The 19,576-nt window shown below is 40.4% G+C and overlaps 2 protein-coding genes across 3 annotated transcripts; both read left to right on the top strand.

The window, feature by feature from the left end:
• Nucleotides 1-1,070: 1,070 nt before the first annotated feature.
• LOC103365481 (uncharacterized) lies at nt 1,071-9,794 on the top strand. Of its 2 annotated transcripts, none has more exons than XM_008292922.1 (8): nt 1,071-1,176; nt 2,674-2,783; nt 3,697-3,781; nt 4,215-4,410; nt 4,784-5,850; nt 6,005-6,804; nt 7,409-7,615; nt 7,706-9,794. In XM_008292922.1, exons 1-8 carry the CDS (start codon nt 1,085-1,087, stop codon nt 7,948-7,950), a joined length of 2,802 nt encoding a protein of 933 aa, XP_008291144.1. In that variant the 5' UTR covers nt 1,071-1,084; the 3' UTR covers nt 7,951-9,794. The 2 variants fall into 2 exon arrangements, with proteins under 2 accessions (XP_008291144.1, XP_008291145.1); XM_008292923.1 differs by lacking the exon at nt 1,071-1,176 and adding an exon at nt 1,181-1,261.
• Nucleotides 9,795-10,902: 1,108 nt separating this feature from the next.
• Nucleotides 10,903-19,326, top strand: mpdu1b (mannose-P-dolichol utilization defect 1b). Its single transcript, XM_008292920.1, has 7 exons — nt 10,903-11,049; nt 12,384-12,449; nt 13,074-13,206; nt 13,353-13,438; nt 14,538-14,656; nt 14,926-15,036; nt 16,887-19,326. The coding sequence occupies exons 1-7, from the start codon at nt 10,923-10,925 to the stop codon at nt 17,019-17,021; spliced, it is 777 nt and encodes a 258-aa protein (XP_008291142.1). The 5' UTR covers nt 10,903-10,922; the 3' UTR covers nt 17,022-19,326.
• Nucleotides 19,327-19,576: the final 250 nt, after the last annotated feature.

Raw genomic sequence — 19,576 nt, 5'->3', positions numbered from 1 at the left:
GGCATGATCCTCTAGCTGTGAGGCAACGGGTTCAACCACCAAGACACCATGCAACCCATTCTTCTAACATGTAATGCTGAATTACTCAAATACTGCAACTTGCCATGGTGGAGTATAGAGTTGTTTTCAAATGTTGGAGTAATCACAGATGAGCTGGTGGGTTTGAGCTACAGCAAGTGGCAGATGGGTGAGGGGACAGAGGAGCATTTTTTTCAGATAAATATTAGTGTTTGTTTATTAACTGCCCCCTAGCGTTCTGTCATTTTTCAAAAGTGGCCTCCAAGCTGGCCGAGAGTGTAACATGTAAATGCAACATCTGACCAAAGGGAGACATTCAGCTGTTCATAAATTGTTACTCTTGTCTTGTCTTGTGATCAGTAAATCTCAATATGTAGAAAAATGAATACAACTGTAAACCTACCTTTTGCCATCACACACATAGAAAGTAATGTAAGTTATGTAACTTATTTGATTGATATGGGTCAGTTATACTCAGCTACCTTCTTGTTAGACCTCTGTTGATTGCAGTTTTAAAGTCGGGCTGCACCCATACATTGATCAGTTGTCAGCTAATAAATAAATAATCAACTGCTTTTCATTCTGAGTAATTTTTCAGAAGGAACCAAATTCCCTGATTTCAAAGGGGCTCTTACATTTTCTGTTTATTTATTTTACCAATTTTGACATTTTAAAGACCAAACAACTACTAAATTATTCGAGAAAGTTAAAATTAGTTGACAATTAAATCGTTGGTTGCAGTCCAACTTAAAGTACTGTCAACAGTCATGGGCATAACAACAAATAGTCTACTCAACAGTTTTATTTGACGATGATTTGAGATTTGAGAGCATAGATTTAATTGCGCCTCCAAGTGGATGTATGAGAAGTCACACGCCCTGAAACGCCACATCGCTGCTTTTTCCATCTGTAAATATAAATAAAAGTTCTCATGCCATTACGGTACCCTGATAAGTCTTTATGTTCTAGAGGTGTGCACCCCATTTTACCAAAAGAACCCCAAAGGATGCTGTGCACATGCGTGTTGTGCGATACCGGAGCGCGAGAGGTAGGGAAGGCAGTCCTAATGGCGGAGAATGTACGGTCGCCTTTTGACTACCGGGAGCCACCGACCCTCGACAGCGACGGGGATGGGAGCAAACCGCCGCCGCCACGGGGGTGAGTGAGTGAAGTGGGACTCCAGTTCGTCGCCGCGAGCGCTTGTTTTCGCTGGGAATTTGTGAAGAAAATGCAAGAACCCCGCGTCCGTGTAATTCTAAGCCTTTATTCGCGTGCATGATTCCTGTGCTATTTTGTAGAAAACAGAGAAGATAAATATGTTTTTGTTTGTTCGTGGGTTGCAGTTTTTGTGCCTCTGAGGTTGCTTCTTCCTCTCTCCGACTCGTTTTGTATTTATTTGGAGCCCTTTATTTTTGCTTGTTTCACGGGATAGAAGCATGAGCGCTAGCTGCTGGAAGCTAACAGGCTAACCATGGTTTAGCATCAAATGTTAGCATGCAGCCAAGAGGTATCATCCGCTCCGTCAGTTATCGCTCTTGGCGATAGTCCTTGCCACATGTCAGATTTCTTAGACTGCAGATACATGGACAATGAATTCAGCAATGTCGATAATATTTATCAGTTCTTGGCTTGGCTTAGCTGGTATAGATCATGATGCGTGGCTTATTTGGCGTTGAGTAAACAAAGTTGCTGACCACGACCGAAATGCATTCCAAAACAGTTGACTATCACCGGGCTCAGTGAATTAGGGATACATGTTGTGCTATGACTATTTTGTAGCTGCGTTTACAGTCTGACGTAATAAAGTACAGAAGTGGGACCATATGATCAAAGTAATACCCCTAAACTGCAATCAAAGCCTCCACACTGCGTGTTTACAGTATATTAGCATTTGTCAATCACGTTCTTTGGTTCTTGATCACCACATGCCTGCTGTTTCATTTCCTACTAGCAAATCAGAGACTTATTTACCCCTGGTTTGCCAGGTAAATTGATTGGATAAGAAACTAGCAGTAATATTATGCTTCAGTAACTTCTACAGTCAAGTTATATAGCAATAATTATGCAATGTCAGACTATGGTGAAAAATGTTAATCAGTGTTTCTCAGAGGTTAAGGTGACATCATAAAATGTCTTGTTTGGTTCACAACTCAGTGATATTTAGTTTATTATCACAGAGAATGAAAGAAACGAGAAAATATTCATATCCCTTTTTTTTTTTTTTTTTAAACTGTTATTGACATTTCAAAATAGTGGGCTATGAATTTATTAGTTGACAGTTAATCTATTAATCAGTTCATGGTTGCGGCTTTAAAACAAAACACAAGTCCAGTTACATAACACTTAGCATAACATTTAGCAAAACCATCAATATGGCTTCAAAACTTTGAAAAGGTCTTTATATTGCTTGCTTGTCAAGTCAAAGACACAAAATTGGAAGAACAACAGGGAGACTAATAACTGCTGCCACCATGCTCAGAAAAAAGTTACTACTTTTTGGTTGTGGATGAGTCGTCCAAGTGATTTTTACTTTGCAGCAGGTATAATACATGCTCGGCTCATTGGCCTCCCTCCAGTTATTTACAGAAAGTTCCTAAGCATTGCTTTGCCCAATTGTATCATTGTGCTTGATGAAGATGTGATTTGTTTTTACAGCCGCGTGTGTGGGAGAAAAAGGAAGGGGACACCTGTGAAGGTGTGTGACCGAGCATATGTAACAGAAGATGAGGAGGAGGAGAGCATGTCAGAGCACAGCTACAGCCCTGGTATATGTAGAAACACACACAAACACATTTTGCTACCAGAGCGATGTACCAGATTGCAATGCAAAGCTTTCTGTGTGTAAGCTGGCTAGACAAAAACCCAAAACCCCAGTCATGGTTATCAACTTTCTTTGTTGACCTAGGTTTTATTCACTAGGCTTTGTGTGCATTTAACATGTCATTTTGCTCTTTATCTGAACAAAATGAACTGTGTGCTAAGATGAGTAATATGTGGAAATCCCTTCAGCTTTTAGCTAAATCAAAATGAAATTAATGTTAGTGAGGAGAGGTTTTCTTTAACAAATACAAATAGACTAATCAATTTTCTGATCTGTGTTCTATTAGCAAATTAGGACCAAGCATAAAAATGTGTTTATGCATTTTCTGCGTTACCAACTAAATTCATGGAGGTTTTCATGTCAACTTGGTGCATACAGTTTGCGCTACTGCATGGCATTCCTAACAAATTTAGTTACCATTACTAACTAAATTACTGCTCAACAGGATTACAAATATATTGTATTTCCTATACTAAGAATTTGTATCGCTCATAGAGAATTGTCAGTAAAAGAACAGTTGAAAAGTTGATGGTGCTTCATACAGACAATTTAAATCCTTGTCTGATCATTAATTCCTTCAGAGCAGGTTATCTGTGCAGCATAAGCTACCATGGTGATTTAGCCAGATTCAAAGAGAGCTACTTCTGTGACACTGAAAACTCTGGCTTTAGGCTCAACATACATGGCTTGCCCATTAATCTTGCTCTGTAGTGCACCCCTCTGGTATATTTATTCCACTCTGGTGCTTTTAAAAAACAAGTGTACCATGTTCATCTTCTGTCTTTCAAACATAAGGCCTTTTGTTGGTGATAAAGTAGTAAGGAAGTGCTAGATATAAACAGCTCATTCTCTTCCAGGTAATGGCCAGTACCCAGAGGGTGCCGAAGACCGCCTCCCACCACCTGGCAGTCCCTACTACCTGCCTGATCCAACTCAGCTCTGGTAAGAAGAATCCCTCCTACATCTTTGCCCAGATGCTTTTTTGTTTAGGAGAGTCATGTGTCATTGTGGTGATGAGCACTGTCGCCTCACAGCTAGAAGGTCCTGGCTTCTGGGATCTTTCTGTGTAGAGTCTGCATGTTCTCCCTGTGCCTGTGTGGGTTCCTACTGGGTGATCTGGCTTCCTCCCACAGCCCAAAAACATACTGAGGTTAATAGGCGGTTCTAAACATCCGTAAGTGTGAATGATAGTGTGCTTGTTTGTCTCTTTGTGTAGCCCTGTGATAGACTGACAACCTGTCCAGAGTGTACGCTGCCTCACCCTAAGCCAGCTGGGATAGGCTTCTCCACCCTCCCTTCACAATCCTACAGAGGATTGAGCGGTGTATAGATAATGGAAGGATAGGTATTGTTAATACCAATTTATGTTTTCCAGTGTGCCAGAGTTGGGGGAAGAGGGGGCAAGTGGTGTTAGAGGACCGGTGCTATTTCATCCGCCGCCGAACTGCCGAATTCGAGAAGTCCATTGTGGGACCCAGGTGCGGTTGGTTGTCATAGCAATCCGAGATATTGCCAAAGGGGAGGAGATCACAGTGGACTACAGCCTGACGGACTGGGGCGAGAATGCAATGGTGAGCCACTAAGCTGATGGTAAATTTGATAAAGAGGTTAGGGATGCATTATTATTCGTCTGTGCCATAAACCATCATTGCTCTGAGGTGACAGTCAACTACATTCATGCATAGTTCAAGCAACAATTACCATATACTTTCCTGCTATAATATGTCCTCAAATGGAACAATGGACTCTGGGCTGATTACCATGGACATGATAGAGAGATCATAAAGAATTGAGAGACTCCTTAAAACAATTGACAACAAGAAAAGGAAAAAGTGGCTAACCTTATCCTTGAATTTCAGTTGTCATAGAAAAGTAGATCCTGTCTATACAGAAATACTTTGACCTAACTTGTTTGGTTTTATTTTAAAATCTATGTCTAACCAGGAGGAGGAGGCTGGCCCCCACCCGTTGTCCCTCTCTGTCTCTGATTACTTGACTCCCTCCTGGTCATTATCACCCTCGTCCTCACCGCTCACACACTCTGAACCAAGTGATTCAGATCGAGAGGAGGATGAAGAGGAAGAAGATGATGATGATGACGACGATGATGAAGAAGAGGAAATTGAGGAGATACGGGGAAGAATGCTTCGCCGCCGCAAGAAGCGCAAGATGCCCCCAGCGGTCAATTCAAAGAAGAGGGGCGCACCCACCTCCTCCAGAGGACCAGGACGCCCCTGCTCCTCCTTCTCCCGCCCAGCACCTGTTGCACCCCCAACTAGATCCCAGCCTCAGCCTCCAGTGAGTGCCCTGGCACCCCCAACCACTAACATAAACAATAACATTAATATAAACATTGGCAGCTCCAGTGGTACCACAGTAAGCCGACGGCAGCACTGCCCGTACTGTGGCCGCCACTTTCGTTCCCTGGCACGCCACCTGGAGAAACATCACGCCAACCAGCCAGAGGTCAGAACAGCCATGGAGCTGTCACACCTTCACAACTCTTCAAATGGCAGTGCCTCACAACCCCACCCCTCGTCATCCTCCACCTCTGCTACTCACAGTCATTCCTTTGCTGTTCCTCAGCCCTCTGTCTCAAACCCAAATCCACCCTCTCTCTTCCCCAGGGAGAGGGAATCCCCAGCTACTCGCTCCAGCACAGGCAGCGTCTCTTTCTCCCTTTCACTTTCACCTACGGCTTCAGCTCAGTCTGCAGCTGCCAAGAAGGGGCCTAGCTTACCAGCGCCCACCAGAAAATTCCATGCGCCCTCTATGGTGTCCCAGGTAAAGAGTCCATCACCACCTTCCCCACCTACTCCCAGAAGGGGTCGCAGGATGAAAAAAGAAAAACAGGAAGAGTTGCAAAAGGTAGAGGTGGACAACTTAAGAAATCAAGAAGACCTGGTTCCACCTCCTACACCAGAGCCAGACGTAGATCCAGATGAAGAACTCGAGCTAAGTGGAGAAGGTGAAGAGGATGCTCCAGAAGAAAAGAATGGAGAGATTGTAAGGTGAGGTTGAAATATTGTCTTTCTTTGCTCTGCTTTGTCTGATGCATTTTATCGTCTTATTAACAATTATATCTTTATAGGTGACCAGTTGGATTTAAGGTTGGTTAGTTCACTGTGATTTTAAAGGTAATTTTTCTCTTTCTTCTGTTTCTAGCACTCACAGACATCACATGTTTCCACTACTCTCTTCCCTTTCTTGTTTGGTCCTCCATCTTCGTCACCAACAGCACTCCTCTTTCCTTTCTTTAACCCGTTCTCCTCACTCTGCTGAAGCCTGGCGCTTACTCTGCCACTCCAGCCTCTCCCTGCTCATCCTCTACAATCGACATCGAGAATGTGAGGTGGCCAAGCTCACTGTCCAGGATTACCGCAACCGAATCACACCCCAGACCAACTCCAGCACCAGTTCCCCGTCTGGCATGGAAACCCTCCTGTCTTCCTTTGAGCGTCAGGTCCTCTGTCATCTCCCGCGGGCTGGTGTCTTGGGCAAGCGTGGTCGCATCCAGCCGCTTATTCTCCCACCTCACTGTGAGTCCTGCCTGGACCTGCTTCTTCGAACCAGCCCCAATGTGGGTGTGGACCCCGAGAGCCCCTACATCTTCTCCCGGCCCTACCACTCTCCTGCCACCCCTCTCCGGGGCACCGACCTCCTGAGAAACCTGGCCCGGGCCAGTGGGGCCAAAAACCCAGGTGCACTGACAGCAACACGAGTGCGGCGACAGGTAGCCATCCTTACCCAGCTGCTGTTACTAGAGGAGGGGGAGGGCCAGAGTGGCGCTATCAAACGGCTGGAGGACTTTCTAGAGCGAGAGTACCATGTGACCCAGAACTGCTCCACTATCATACGAGATCCAGCACTGATGGGCCGTGTAGGCCGTGTTGTTCTCTATGGAGAGAGGGAGGGTGTGCTTTTCAGAGGGATGAGTCTGCAGCACATCTGCCTTGAGTTGGACGGTAAGGAATCAAACGATTGCTTTTTGTCTCCAGCTGAACATAGTGAGCCCTTTTGGGCTCATCAGTCGGTATTTCATGCATGGATTTTTGCTTCTTTGTACCTTTTTGTATTGGAAGTCGCAGCATAATCTGTGTTGTTATTTTTAATAATGGAAATAAATTTCCCACCACTGAAGTTACTTTAGACGATTAAAACAAACAAACAAACAAACAAACAAACAAACAAAATCCCCAAACACAGAATCCCAGTCAAGAGAGCTTTGTCCAATGGTGAATGAAAGGTCTTGTGTCAAAATTTAGAATAACAAAAACTCAACATAAAACATGTTCAAAATTTCATTTTTGGCCAATTTTGACACCACCATGCTATATTCTGTTTCATACCCTTGATTTAAACTATGAAAATTCTATATTTTTTTTAGTTAAAGCATTGTCATAATAAATTTGCCAGAAAATCTTTTGATTTTGGAGGTTAAAATACAACAGTATAGAGTTCCCAGCCGCTGTTCTCCTGTAACAGACCACTGCTATCCTGAAAGAATGTAGTCTTATATTGTAAGCCATTTGATCTGGGACTAGTCTCTGTTTTGTTTCTGTTGTACAGTGATGTCTGGCAACTCAGCAGATTCCTTTTCAGAAGATTCAGAGGCAGAAGAACAGAAAGAGGATGTTAAGGAAAAGAAAGAGGTGATGGCAAAAAAGAAAGGACCAGGCCGACCTCCACGGAAGAGGAGAGCACCCATTCCTTCACCCACAGTTGGCCCATCTTTAGCGAATGTCCATAAAAGAAGATCTGTTCCTCCAAAATCAGGTAACTAGCAGCATGACTTGACAGGCGTTCTCAATAATCTGATTCTATGCATTTTGCTTCCATTTTACCGGTTTGTTACTCTCCCCACAGGGAAACGTGGTGTGCTGAAGCGTCCCTGGTCAGAGGCTGAGCGTGTAGCAGTAGAGACCCACCTAAAGAGAAACCTCATCGAACTGCGTGTCCCTGCGAAGGCAGACTGTGAGCGCTGCCTCGAACTCTGCCCCCTGCTAGTGAGCAACCAGCGAGACTGGAGGGCTATCAAGTTTTACGTCCATAATCGCATTCAACTACTGAAGAAACAGGGAAGAAGGGAAAATGCTGCAGCTGTCTGCTAGGGCACAACAGAGATGTGTATAAACCACCAGCAATCACAATGAAGAGAAAACTCTTGGTCATGGTGTGTTTTTTCCTTCTCTTTTCTTTCATGGGTGTAGTCCCTAAAGATAGGTGCATTTCTGATCTCATCCCCCTGATCATATGGGAGTACAGGGCCCCAGACTAACTGCTTTTCAGTGGTAGCACTGGTGTGAACTTTCTCAGTTGGTCGCACCTCCCATCTTGGCACACCTAAACACCTCACTTGCTGACGTCTTCTTACCGATAGACACTAAATTTAGCGACGTTCCCCTAAATGCATCGCATTGCATTGCAAGCTGCAGTAGATGCTTCTTGTTGGCTGCTGACAGGTGTGTGAGCAATAATTACTTTGACAAGAGTATAATAGGGTCTTTTAATGTTCGATTTGTCCAATACGACTGATTGAGGGATTTTATCCAAATGTGCTGTTTTCTGCAGAAATAACTGCACGTGTAGGTGTGCGCTGCTTTTTACAAGCAGAGCGCATTTCTAACTGTAAATGCAGCAGTCAATCATGTTTATATACTGGTGGGAAGCTAAAATCATGGTTGTGATTAATATACATTTCATTTTATAGCCCCACTACTACACAAGCCATTGTAATCAACTAAATAGCATTTTTTCCTCCACCAGTCTGATCATTGTGTTCTGATAAAGTTCTGATTCTGATGAGGTGTGTCTGAGGCAGACTCCTCTCTCTCCACCAGCCACTTCCTCTTTGCTCATTTTGGTTTTACAATAACTAGCTACCAACTGTTTTATTTGTAGAACACAACAGCTAAACAGCTTGTTTTACACATCAGGCAGGGACAGACTGACAGAAGAAATAGAAGTACTACTTTTCACTACTATGGCTAATGCAGTAGTGATGTGGCCGGCTAGAGTGACATCAAAACAACTTAATGATCATCATGCACTTGCACAGATGCGACCACTTGAAAGCTTAACTCGCACACTTAAAAAATTACGTTGCATATGTGACCATTTGGTTGCAGTCTGGAGCCCTGGAATAGTTTAATAAAGGTGACTAAGCTAAGAATACAGGGGGGTTGCTCTATTTAGGAATAGTGCGTATTCAGTGCTGCCGATACTCATCGTCTGTTTTTGAGATGTATTTTTAAGTGGTTGAACAAAATGTACTGTTAAGTGTAAATACGAGATCAGACACAGTGAATGCTTTTTTTTTTTTTTTTTTAAGATTTTTTTTAATGTCATTTTTACTTTATTAGATAGTTGACGGTAGAGAATGATAGGGTATATGGGAGAGAGAAGGTAAAAATAGGTCTGTGATGTGGTGTGCACTTTAGACCACCAGGGCACATTACAGCAAATCGTCCATGGTCTAGCATTTGCTTCCACTGAAGGCTGATGACCAAACATGAAGCTTTGGATAAAGAAACCATTGGTTTTGATCTTTAATAATCCCCACATGTAGACAACAGGTCTTGTGGACTCAGAAATGTATTATTTGTATAGTTTGTGTTTGATACTGACATTGTGCCCGAAGCCCATGGCACCCAACTGACAAGTGTATTAAAAAAAAGTATTCTTCAAAGTCTTTGAACATAATGCACATGTGAAGTGTTTGTGCATACCTTTTTAACATGATCATAGTCAGTAGTATGTATCAAGGCACGTCTACTTGAATTTATTGAGTATCATAATTTAAATATGAATAAAAAATCAACACATGGTCTTATTCACAATGTAAATACTTCCTAATCTATGAAGGTATCAAGTAGTGGTTACAAAGTTGGTTATGTGTTGGTATATGTACATACTGTGTATATTATCTGTACTGATTAAAGTGTATGACAGTTTGCTGTGTTTTCATAAACTGGATTGTAAATGAAATTTTAGATTGGGAACAGTGAAATGAAAACTGACACAAATTCAGATTCCCTATTGATTGCCTTTATTCAAAAAGCATGAAGCTTTTACATTTTAACATGAGTCATTAGCAAGACTTTAACGAAAAGGATGACAAAACATTATCTTTAAAGTAAAGCTGTCAAGGGGTACTAAAGGGTATTTCCAGATACTAGGTCAACTTCTCATCAATTTACTCACATCGTACGCATTTTAAACCCAGGAAATTTACAAAGTGGATGATGCAGGAGAAAATAATCTAATCTGTGATTTATTTAATGTAATGAAGCAGGAGTAAGAACAGCAGTATTTCTAAATGGCAACATGATTTAAGCAGTAAAGTCAACTTCGTGACCATGCGTATGCCTGACATCATTGAATGTGAAAATGTTTGTGCTCCACTCACAGAATCCCTCCGGTTTTCCTGTCCATTTCTTTCGTCACCTGTTATCTTCCGTTTTTTCTTATAAGGAATGATGGGGACAAAAAAAAAAAAAGCCATTACACAACCCTTTCAACCTCCGGTTGCTGTCACCATCCATCCCTCTCTTCCGGTTTAATGAGTGTACCCGAGATGCCACTGTTACCCTGGCAAAATATGGCAGCAGCTAACCGAGTGACGAAAAACACACGTTACGTTGCTATGATAACACAAACTACCCTAAAACATCGCTTTTCTGAAGACAGTTTGATAAACATGTTATCAGTTTAATGTATTAATTTCATTATGAGTGCATTATTACGCATAATCACTTTATGTACTGTCCAATATCGCGTGTATAGCAAATATGGAGGTACGTCAGCTTTCTGTCACCTTTGTCGATATTGTTTAGTTCGTCTAGGAAAAACATGAAAGAAAAGTGACCTATATCTGAATGACAGAATGTTATCACGTTGACTGATTGATGAAAACAGCAGTGTCACATATCCCCAATATGATTTTTTTTAATTTTTGGTTTTTTGAAATTCAATCCTAACACGTACCGCTGTGTTCAGCAAGCGGAACCTTTGGCGTGCCATGTGAACTGGTGGGGGCCTATATGTGTTACACTGCATACTTACGTTACTGCTCATATTCACAATGGCGGATAAGCCTGTTTTGGTTAAGGGGTCATCTTTTATGGACCCCTTCAAAGGACTTTTATTGACATATTTTATGCCAGAATCATGCTACGACGAATTCTTTCTGAATTTCAACTTTTTGGACGGTGAGAGGCTTATTTTTGTTTATTATCGGTAGGCCACTGGCCGACAAAATATAAGTAAACTATTTTAGCGTGTCATGTCATAACGATAGCAAGCTAGCTGCGTTTTCACTATCATGTTTAAAACTAAAGTAAATACTTAGGATTCCGGTGCATCTAGGTTGTCCTTTGACCCATTTGTGTGAACGTCAAGTTCTAAAAGCTTCGCATTAGTTCAAAAGGTACCTTTTTTAAATACAGCTGCGTACAGACAAAGCCGTAACCTAATTTGAACTACTTATTTCTTGCAACATCCCCGTTTGTAACCCGTACTGAATATAGCATTGGTTCAGTCATAGGTACACCATATTTCAAAAAGTAGTCTGTTCATTGAGTCTGTGGTAACTCAGGTCAAACTTCCTGTTAGTAATTTTAATTTGTGCAACACCTCCCCAGGTTTCCTTCAAAACTACTTCGCTGTGCACGGTTTTGCAATGGTAATTTAGATTGTAGATAACTTGGGTGAATAGAGAGGTTTACTTAGAATTCTTAAATGGCCCAGCTGTCGTTGTGCTGTTCCGACAAAACCTGAAACCCAGAGCAGAGATAATGGGTGTCACGACAGCGCTTATCAACTTTATTTGTTAACACAAGTTGACTTCGTCAGGCTCTGTGCGGTCCAATAAAAAAGGGGCAGCGTTCTCTCAATGCCTGATGCAATTTCAAACATGACAGTTGAACATTACCCCTAAACTTTAAACTTCATTAAGAATACACAAGAAGTGCAGTTATATCTGACACTGTCCCATAATAATGAATGACACAAATCACTTTAGGTTTTTGGCCAAATCTAAGTTAATTTAATGTTAGTGATTGAATATTGGCTATGTTAATATCAATAGACGAATATATGTATGTTTTTTTATTTGTATTCTAGTAGCTGCAATACCAGTCAATAAAAGGGACTTGCCAGCAATTCAGGACCAGTCATAAATACATGTTTATAGGTTCTGTGCTTTCCCAACTGAATGCATGTAGATTTTGGTGGCAACACAAAACATACAGCTTGCCTACTCCAACTGCACGGGTTTATTCAGTGGGATTACTAACATACAGCTCAGCAGGTTTGCACATCTAACGTTTTCCCTTAGCTAAGAATAAATATATCATGCATAGAGAATATAGTAATGAAGGGGTTGCACTTAGAAAATATTTGGCAAACTGGTTAGGGGAAGTGGTTGATTTTGAAAAGAAAGAAAGAAAAGAAACTGTACATATGTTAGCCTTTCAATTTTCTAACTGGTACCTGATTTTTTGTGTGCATGTGTACTAATCTTGTTTTTTATATTTTGTATCAGTGCCATGTCTGAAGGTTGTACTGAGCAAAGCCCTGGGGATGGGCATCATACTTGGATCAGTGATGGGTAATACACCTTATTTCCTCACCTTGTCTTTATGACTGGTTTTATATGCATGCATGACTTCGGTAAAATGTAAACTGTACATTAATTCGAGTCAAATCTTAGTAGTTAACTGTTTTTAGTCTGGGTTTAGTCAATGGAACTAAAGACAAACCATTCTGAAAAACTTTTTCTTAGAGCTGTTTGAGATTCTGTGTGTATGTGCATACATGTGTGTACATATACATATACATATGTATTCCTTAAGTGTATAACAGACTTTCTAAACAGTTGTTTATGTTGTTAAGCAAATGACAGTGTTGCTTAAGAATAATAGAATAGTTCTTTATTGTCACTGTAGAAGCAATGCTAAAAAGACAGTATTACAGCAGTGAAATGTTGTAGCATCCTTTTGTGGCAGCAATACACAACTACAAAATAAATAAAATAACGTGAAAGGAAAGATAAATAGATATATAAAGTATAAAATGTAAAATATTAAAGCAAAGGAAGAATAACTGCATAGTTATAGGTAATGAGGGTTATTGCTGAAAAGAATGATGATATTTGACTAGTTTTTAATAGAACATGTTAAGTGTTTTTGGTGCTTGCAATGTTGACATCCAGCCTACTTCCAATTGTTCACAGTGAAGCTTCCTCAGATATTAAAGCTGATGGGAGCAAAGAGCGCTGAGGGGCTGAGCTTCAAGTCTGTGCTGTTGGAGCTGTTGGCCATCACGGGAACAATGGCATACAGTATTGCCAACAAGTTTCCCTTCAGGTTGGACTACATTCATATCTCTGCCAAGTCTAAATGTACTTAGAGCCCTCTGGCATCTACAATATCTACTTGCATAATTGAATTGTATGTTGAGTAAATCCTTTGTTGCTTTCATATCTTGACTAACGTGCTAATTATTGCCTTAGTGCCTGGGGTGAGGCTCTGTTCCTCATGTTGCAGACAGTCACCATTGGTTTCCTCATTCAACACTACGGAGGAAGAACCAGTAAAGGTAAAACTTCATGCACACTCAACAGTTACCAATACTGGTTTGGTAAGCGAAGAATTTTGACAAGATGACAATGTCATCTGAAATGAACGTAAATTAAAGTATTTCCCCTTCAAGTAAAGTGTACTGTGCATGCAGTTGATATTACCTAAAAGATCAAGTGTTTTTGCTTTCGAAAAGCTATTTTACCTTCAATATTTCGACTATTTTTATTTTAGGCATGGGCATTATCAGGGTATTATAGTATGCCTGCATATTCCCTGAATTTCTCCTGTGGGAATCAATAAAGAATTATCTTATCTTATTGTCTTATTTAGCAATCTTAAAGGTAGGATTTTCAGTACTGTTAAAAAATAGAGACACTCAAACAAATACACAAATGCTGCATCGATGTGCTGCAGTACACAGCTGGCACCACCAGAGGTCAGTGTCTAGTTGCAAACAGGCAGCTGAGCAGGGAAATGGCGACTGCAAATGGTGGGGACTACAATTTGGGACTAATAAATGAGAAAAATTCTGCTGTCCCTGTTTGGGAGCATTTTGGATTTAGTCCCAATGATAACACAGCCAACACAGACAAAGTTTTGTACACTGGTGATGCACAGGTCAGGTTTTATACCCACAACTACTTTACTTTTAATGAGAGTCAATCCACACCACCCAACCTGCAATAAATATGCATTAATCAATGACCCAACCTTTGTTGCTGGACAACTATATAATTTCTAACTCTATCATTCCATTTTATTTTTATTGAAAGCCAGGGCACAGGACAACCTGCATTATGTGGGTTCTTGAATGTATGTTTGAGAGAGAGAATGACAGAGAAAGGGGAAGAAAGGAAAGTGACAGCTTAAATGGTATTTGTTTTCTTTTTCTTTTTCTTTTTCTTTTTTTTTTTACACACACTTACTGTCATATGCTGTATACCCAAGTGAAAAAAATAATAAATGGATTGCTTTGCTGGGTTTAACCCATCCTAATCCATGTGAATGTTTCCATTGGGAAATAAAACAAAATCTCAAACCCACATTCAATCCAAAGGTATTTTTTTTGTTGGTTTAACAATGGCTCTAACAACAGTTTGTTTCCTACCTCCAAGGTCTCCTGTTTATGACTCTGTATTTTAGCCTGCTGGTCGTCCTACTTTCTCCAGTCACTTCCATGTCAGTGGTTACCTGTATGCAGGCCTCTAACATGCCAGCCATCATCGTTGGCAGGGTAAGCAAACACAACATAAATCTTACCCGTGTATAATAATATAATACTTGTATTTTTGAAATCATTTTTGATGGCAGGTAAAAAATGCGATGTTGTTAAGCTCTTTTTCAGTCTGTCAGTGCAGTATACTTATGTATGATTCTGTAGTTACAGTCCAAATAGGAACTGCTAGTTGCTAATGCAGAATGACCTTCCATGATTCAAAGTCACCAATATGTAAACAAATGTGGACTGGAGCAAAAGACTGACAATCTATGTGGTTGTTTCAGCTGATCCAGGCGGCCACTAATTTCCGTAATGGGCACACCGGGCAGCTATCTGCTATCTCTGTTTTCTTGTTGTTTGCTGGATCCCTAGCTCGTATCTTCACCTCACTACAGGTAAGAGAACAACTGCATGTGCATTGAAACACATAGCATATTTGTTTTTGCCCTCAGTTCATTCATGCACTATAGTTTTCATAGAACTTATTCTGCAGCAGCAAGTGGGGCAGAATGATGATAATTATTCGTAGGATGATAATTATTTGTTACACTTATTTTTAACAATGGGCAGCATTGTAGTACAACTCGAAGGTCTTTGGTTCAAATCTCGGCCTGGGGTCTTTCTGTATGAAACTTGAATGTTCTGCCTGTGGCTGCGTGGGTTCTCTCTGGGTTCTCTGGCTTCCTCCCACAGTCCAAAGACATGTTTAGGTTAATTGGTGATTCTGAAATGTCTGGAGGGGGGAAGGTGAATGTGCTTTGTTGTCTGTCTCTCTGTTTACCCTTTTCCACCAAGAAGAACCAAGCGCTAGTTCGTTGCTGATGCTAGTGCCACTGCTTAGTTAGTTCAAATCTGGCACCCCTAGGAACCTGTCTGCCTCTCCATTGGCAAGGAGCCAAGTTAGAGCCACACCATGCGTCACTGCATACATAGGCATTTACCAAACAATGCTCATGCCACACGGAAGTCCACACAGGCTCCAACTTTTTTTTTTTTACCAGTGCAACCAACTTTCTCATTTGGTTGCACTTCCACCTTGTCACAGGCAAAACATATGACTTGCTGAACATTGTCTTATTGATAGACCCTACAATTTACGATGTTCCCCAAAAACTCCACATAGCAGGCTGCTGCTGGTAGTGGCTGCGGTGCTCAGACCGGTGTGTGAACAAAAATTGGTAAATGTAAATTTACTTGAAGTAAAAGACTTAAATATCCCTCTTACATTAGTATTTATACCCTTCAGTTAGTAATTGGTAAGCACATTTGGGATCAATGACAGCCTCAAGTTTTTTTGGGAATGATCCTATAAGCTTGCCACACATTTCTTGTGGAAGTTTCTCGCATTGTTCTTGGCAGAATCGTTCAAGCTCAACCAGATTGTATGGATAGTGTTGGTGTACGGCCATATTCCGGCACTCACCAGAGATGTGACGTTGGGTGAAGGCTGGGACTACTTCAGCACTTTTACAGATATTCCTGAAGTCACTCCTGCACTTTCCTGGCAGTATGCTTCAACTTGTTTTTTATGTTAAAATGTAAATGTTGTCCCAGCCTCAGAACGTGAGCACTCTGAAAACAGATTTCAGTCAGGATCGCCCCATATTTACCTGTTTCTTTGGACTGCTGACAGTTCTTTTGACCTCATGGCTTAGTTTTCTCTATTGTCTGATGCATCCTACTTGTATGGGGGGTCCTTGGAAAACTTTTTCAGCTTGATATTGGAGTACATCTGGAGAGTTGAGTGAACTTAATTGAATTCACTGGACATATTAAAGAAAGGCACACACCTGGTTACATTATATAAAGTCACATAGGGTATCTATGTGACTTTATGTAGTCAGGTGTGTGCCTTTCTTTAATATGTCCAGTGAATTCAATTAGGTTCACTCAACTCTCCAGATATACTCCAATATCAAGTTGAAAAAGTTTTTCAAGGTCCCCCCATACAAGTAGGATGCACCAGACCTCAGCTGTGTTGTAAAAAAGGATCTGAAAACCTGTGTAAATGGGAAATTAGTTTCAGTACTTCAGTAAATTTACACAAGAAAATCCCAAAACATAACTTTGCTTTGTCACTGTTGAGTATTTTTTTTAGATTTATGAGGAAAAAATAATGAATTGAATCATTTTTAAGATGAGTCCTTAAATGGGTTCAGTATATTTTACATAAATGTGGAAGGCTTCAAAACGTGTAAAAACTTCAAAGGTCCTGTCTGTTTAAAGCTATGCTGTTTCCTTACAGGAAACTGGAGACTCACTGATGGCCCTCACCTACGTCATATCATCTGCCTGTAATGGCATCATCACCTTGCAGGTTCTTTACTACTGGAACAGCTCCCTAGAACACAAAAAGAAGACGAAAAAGAAGAGAGAATAGCCCAGCCACTAAACTTCCATTGTAAAGCAATGCTTTTATTTCCATATTCAACTCAAGACACTCTTCCAGAGATGACTTTTAAACTAGAAAGAACAAATTGACACATGGAATTTGTGTACAGAGCCACCGGGAAGAGAGGGAGGACCTGCCGGTTCCAGCATCCTCTCCTGCTGTGCATTATGTTGTTATTACATTCCTCTTGATGCAACTGTGCTTATTATGGTCAGCTGTTTTCACATGTGTGTGTTAAATTCTTAGAAATATTGAAATCGTGAATGCACCTGCTTTTTGATTTTTAATATAATTCTAATCATCAAAGTTATTTCCTGGAAATGGTTTAATGCAGGTTTGATCTTAAGTGATTTGTCCACTGGCCATTTTGCATAAATAGAATTTCAGGCTTGCTAATATTTGTTTAATGCTGGATATTATTCTGTCATCTGTGTTGGAGGTGACATTCATCAGATTACACAACTGATACTGTCACAAAGAGTCATGTTTGTACATTTGCACAAAATTATTAATTTGCATATCCTATGAAAACATCAGAAATCTCTGTCACCTTCTTAGGGATCACGCTACCAAATGTTCTGTAAAGGTGAAACCCTACATGAAATTTGGGATAAATAGATAAAAAGAGTTTAACCTCAGATTTAAACTAGATTAATGTGGGATTTATGACACGTCCTAATGGCACCATTTACTGACCCACCATTCACACCCACAAAGACAATTTACAAAACCACATTTTACATAAAATCACTTCCATAGTGAATGCTGAAAAGTGAAAGATTTCTCATTTTTTCCCACAAAGTGAAATAGACCCAAAACTTAAAATGTAACATGTTTAAAGTCTACACCTTCCACTCCCATGTCTGCTGTACCAGAACATGTTTATCCTGAAACAACTTGAAGGGTGTACTACAAAGCATGGAATGATGGGTTAACTGATAATGTTGAGCCTATAGCCAGAGTTCCTAATGTCACAAAAGTGGCTCTTTTTTTAACCTGGCTAGATTAAGGCAACTGATGCTGCAAGCTAATCTGCTCGGATGAGGTAATCAGGGTTTGGAATTAGAACTGGTTGTAACAGGCTCCAGAATTTCACCAGTGTTTCCTACCAGCAATTATTATTGCAGTGGCAGTCCTTTAAAATTTGACAAAGAAAGCCGATACCCACTCTGTGATACCCATTATCTCTGATTGGGGTTTTAGGTTTTATTGTGCCTGCTTACACCAAGAAACCCAGGATTTGTCGCACTTGCTCCTGTCTGTTTAAGTAAATCAACAAATACAATGTTACCCCATAGTAAGTGGACGTAATGTCGTACTGTCACAACAACAAACTACATTACAGCATATTCCTAGATTGGACTTAGATGTTTACTTTGTATCATCTACAATTACAATTACTATTTTTTAACTTAAAGTGCAGGCTACTTGATCTTATGTATCATTAAAAATAGATTGGCACCTCTTGGATACAGATATTAGTGTGTCGTACGGTTTTGGAGAAATGTTCTGCTATTCTTTGCAGATGATTTTTTTTTAGCAGCTCTTTGCTGGTGGGATTTTGTTGCTCGCTTCAGGGTCTGTATTTTTACTGTAGCCTATCTGACCTGTTTGTTGGTTTGGCTCTCTAGTAGAATCCTTGGCCCCATTGTCCATTCATACATTCTGGCACTGGGCTCAGAAAGAAAACACACAGCAATGCTACTTTCCTGGATAATTCTGTTCTGTTGAGAGTGATTAATCTTGTATATTCAGTCTGCACACATACAGTAAATTGTGTAAAACTGCTGATTTGATACAATAATGGGACCATACCCCATATCCTGGGGTTTACATCTACTCCACGTTCTCATACTTGATTAGTGTCAATCCATGCAAGAAACTATAACACAGTGCTTGACAAAGCTGCAAAGTTTACATTGTAAAGCAGCAACAGATAACACATTGAGAAAAGCGTAAATGTGACCAACCTAACCGCAATGCCAGACAAAATATGTAAGAAAATATATTTTTCTTCTACATGTGTGATACTATGCCATCTGACTGTTGATGGAGATCAGTGGTTCTTTATTAACATGTGTGAGGATGTACTGAGCAATCACTGAAGGTACCATAGTTTGTGACAAATTTCTTGGCACACAAATTCTGTCAGTCTGCTGAAAAACATTCTCAAATAGCATGATACAAGCAGAAATTTAAATTTAATGGACAGTGAAATGGCGTGTGATTGTAATAAAGCATGAGCTCATCAGATGTGAATGAAATAAAAATGCTGCTGGAATATGTAAACAAATGGGTGTGTTTTGTACGTTTATTTATTTAATCTTTAGTTGTTTAGGAAGTCCTTTGAAATTAAAGTCTATTTTTCAAGGGAGACCAGCCAAGAAGGCGCCACTGTAAAACCTTTACAAAGATCATAAAATCAAACATGACACAACTGACATAGGACAAAAGTGAAACATAGAACAACCAACAGAATAAGATACACAACACAAAATCAAGTTCAGAAGTTGGTATTGCCTCTTCATGAACAAAGCTTTTGA

Source organism: Stegastes partitus, unplaced genomic scaffold (genome assembly GCF_000690725.1).
Source record: "Stegastes partitus isolate 25-593 unplaced genomic scaffold, Stegastes_partitus-1.0.2 Scaffold844, whole genome shotgun sequence".
Lineage (NCBI taxonomy): Eukaryota > Metazoa > Chordata > Actinopteri > Pomacentridae > Stegastes > Stegastes partitus.
Note: the sequence above shows the minus strand (reverse complement) of the source record. Positions and strands in the feature narration are given on the sequence as shown.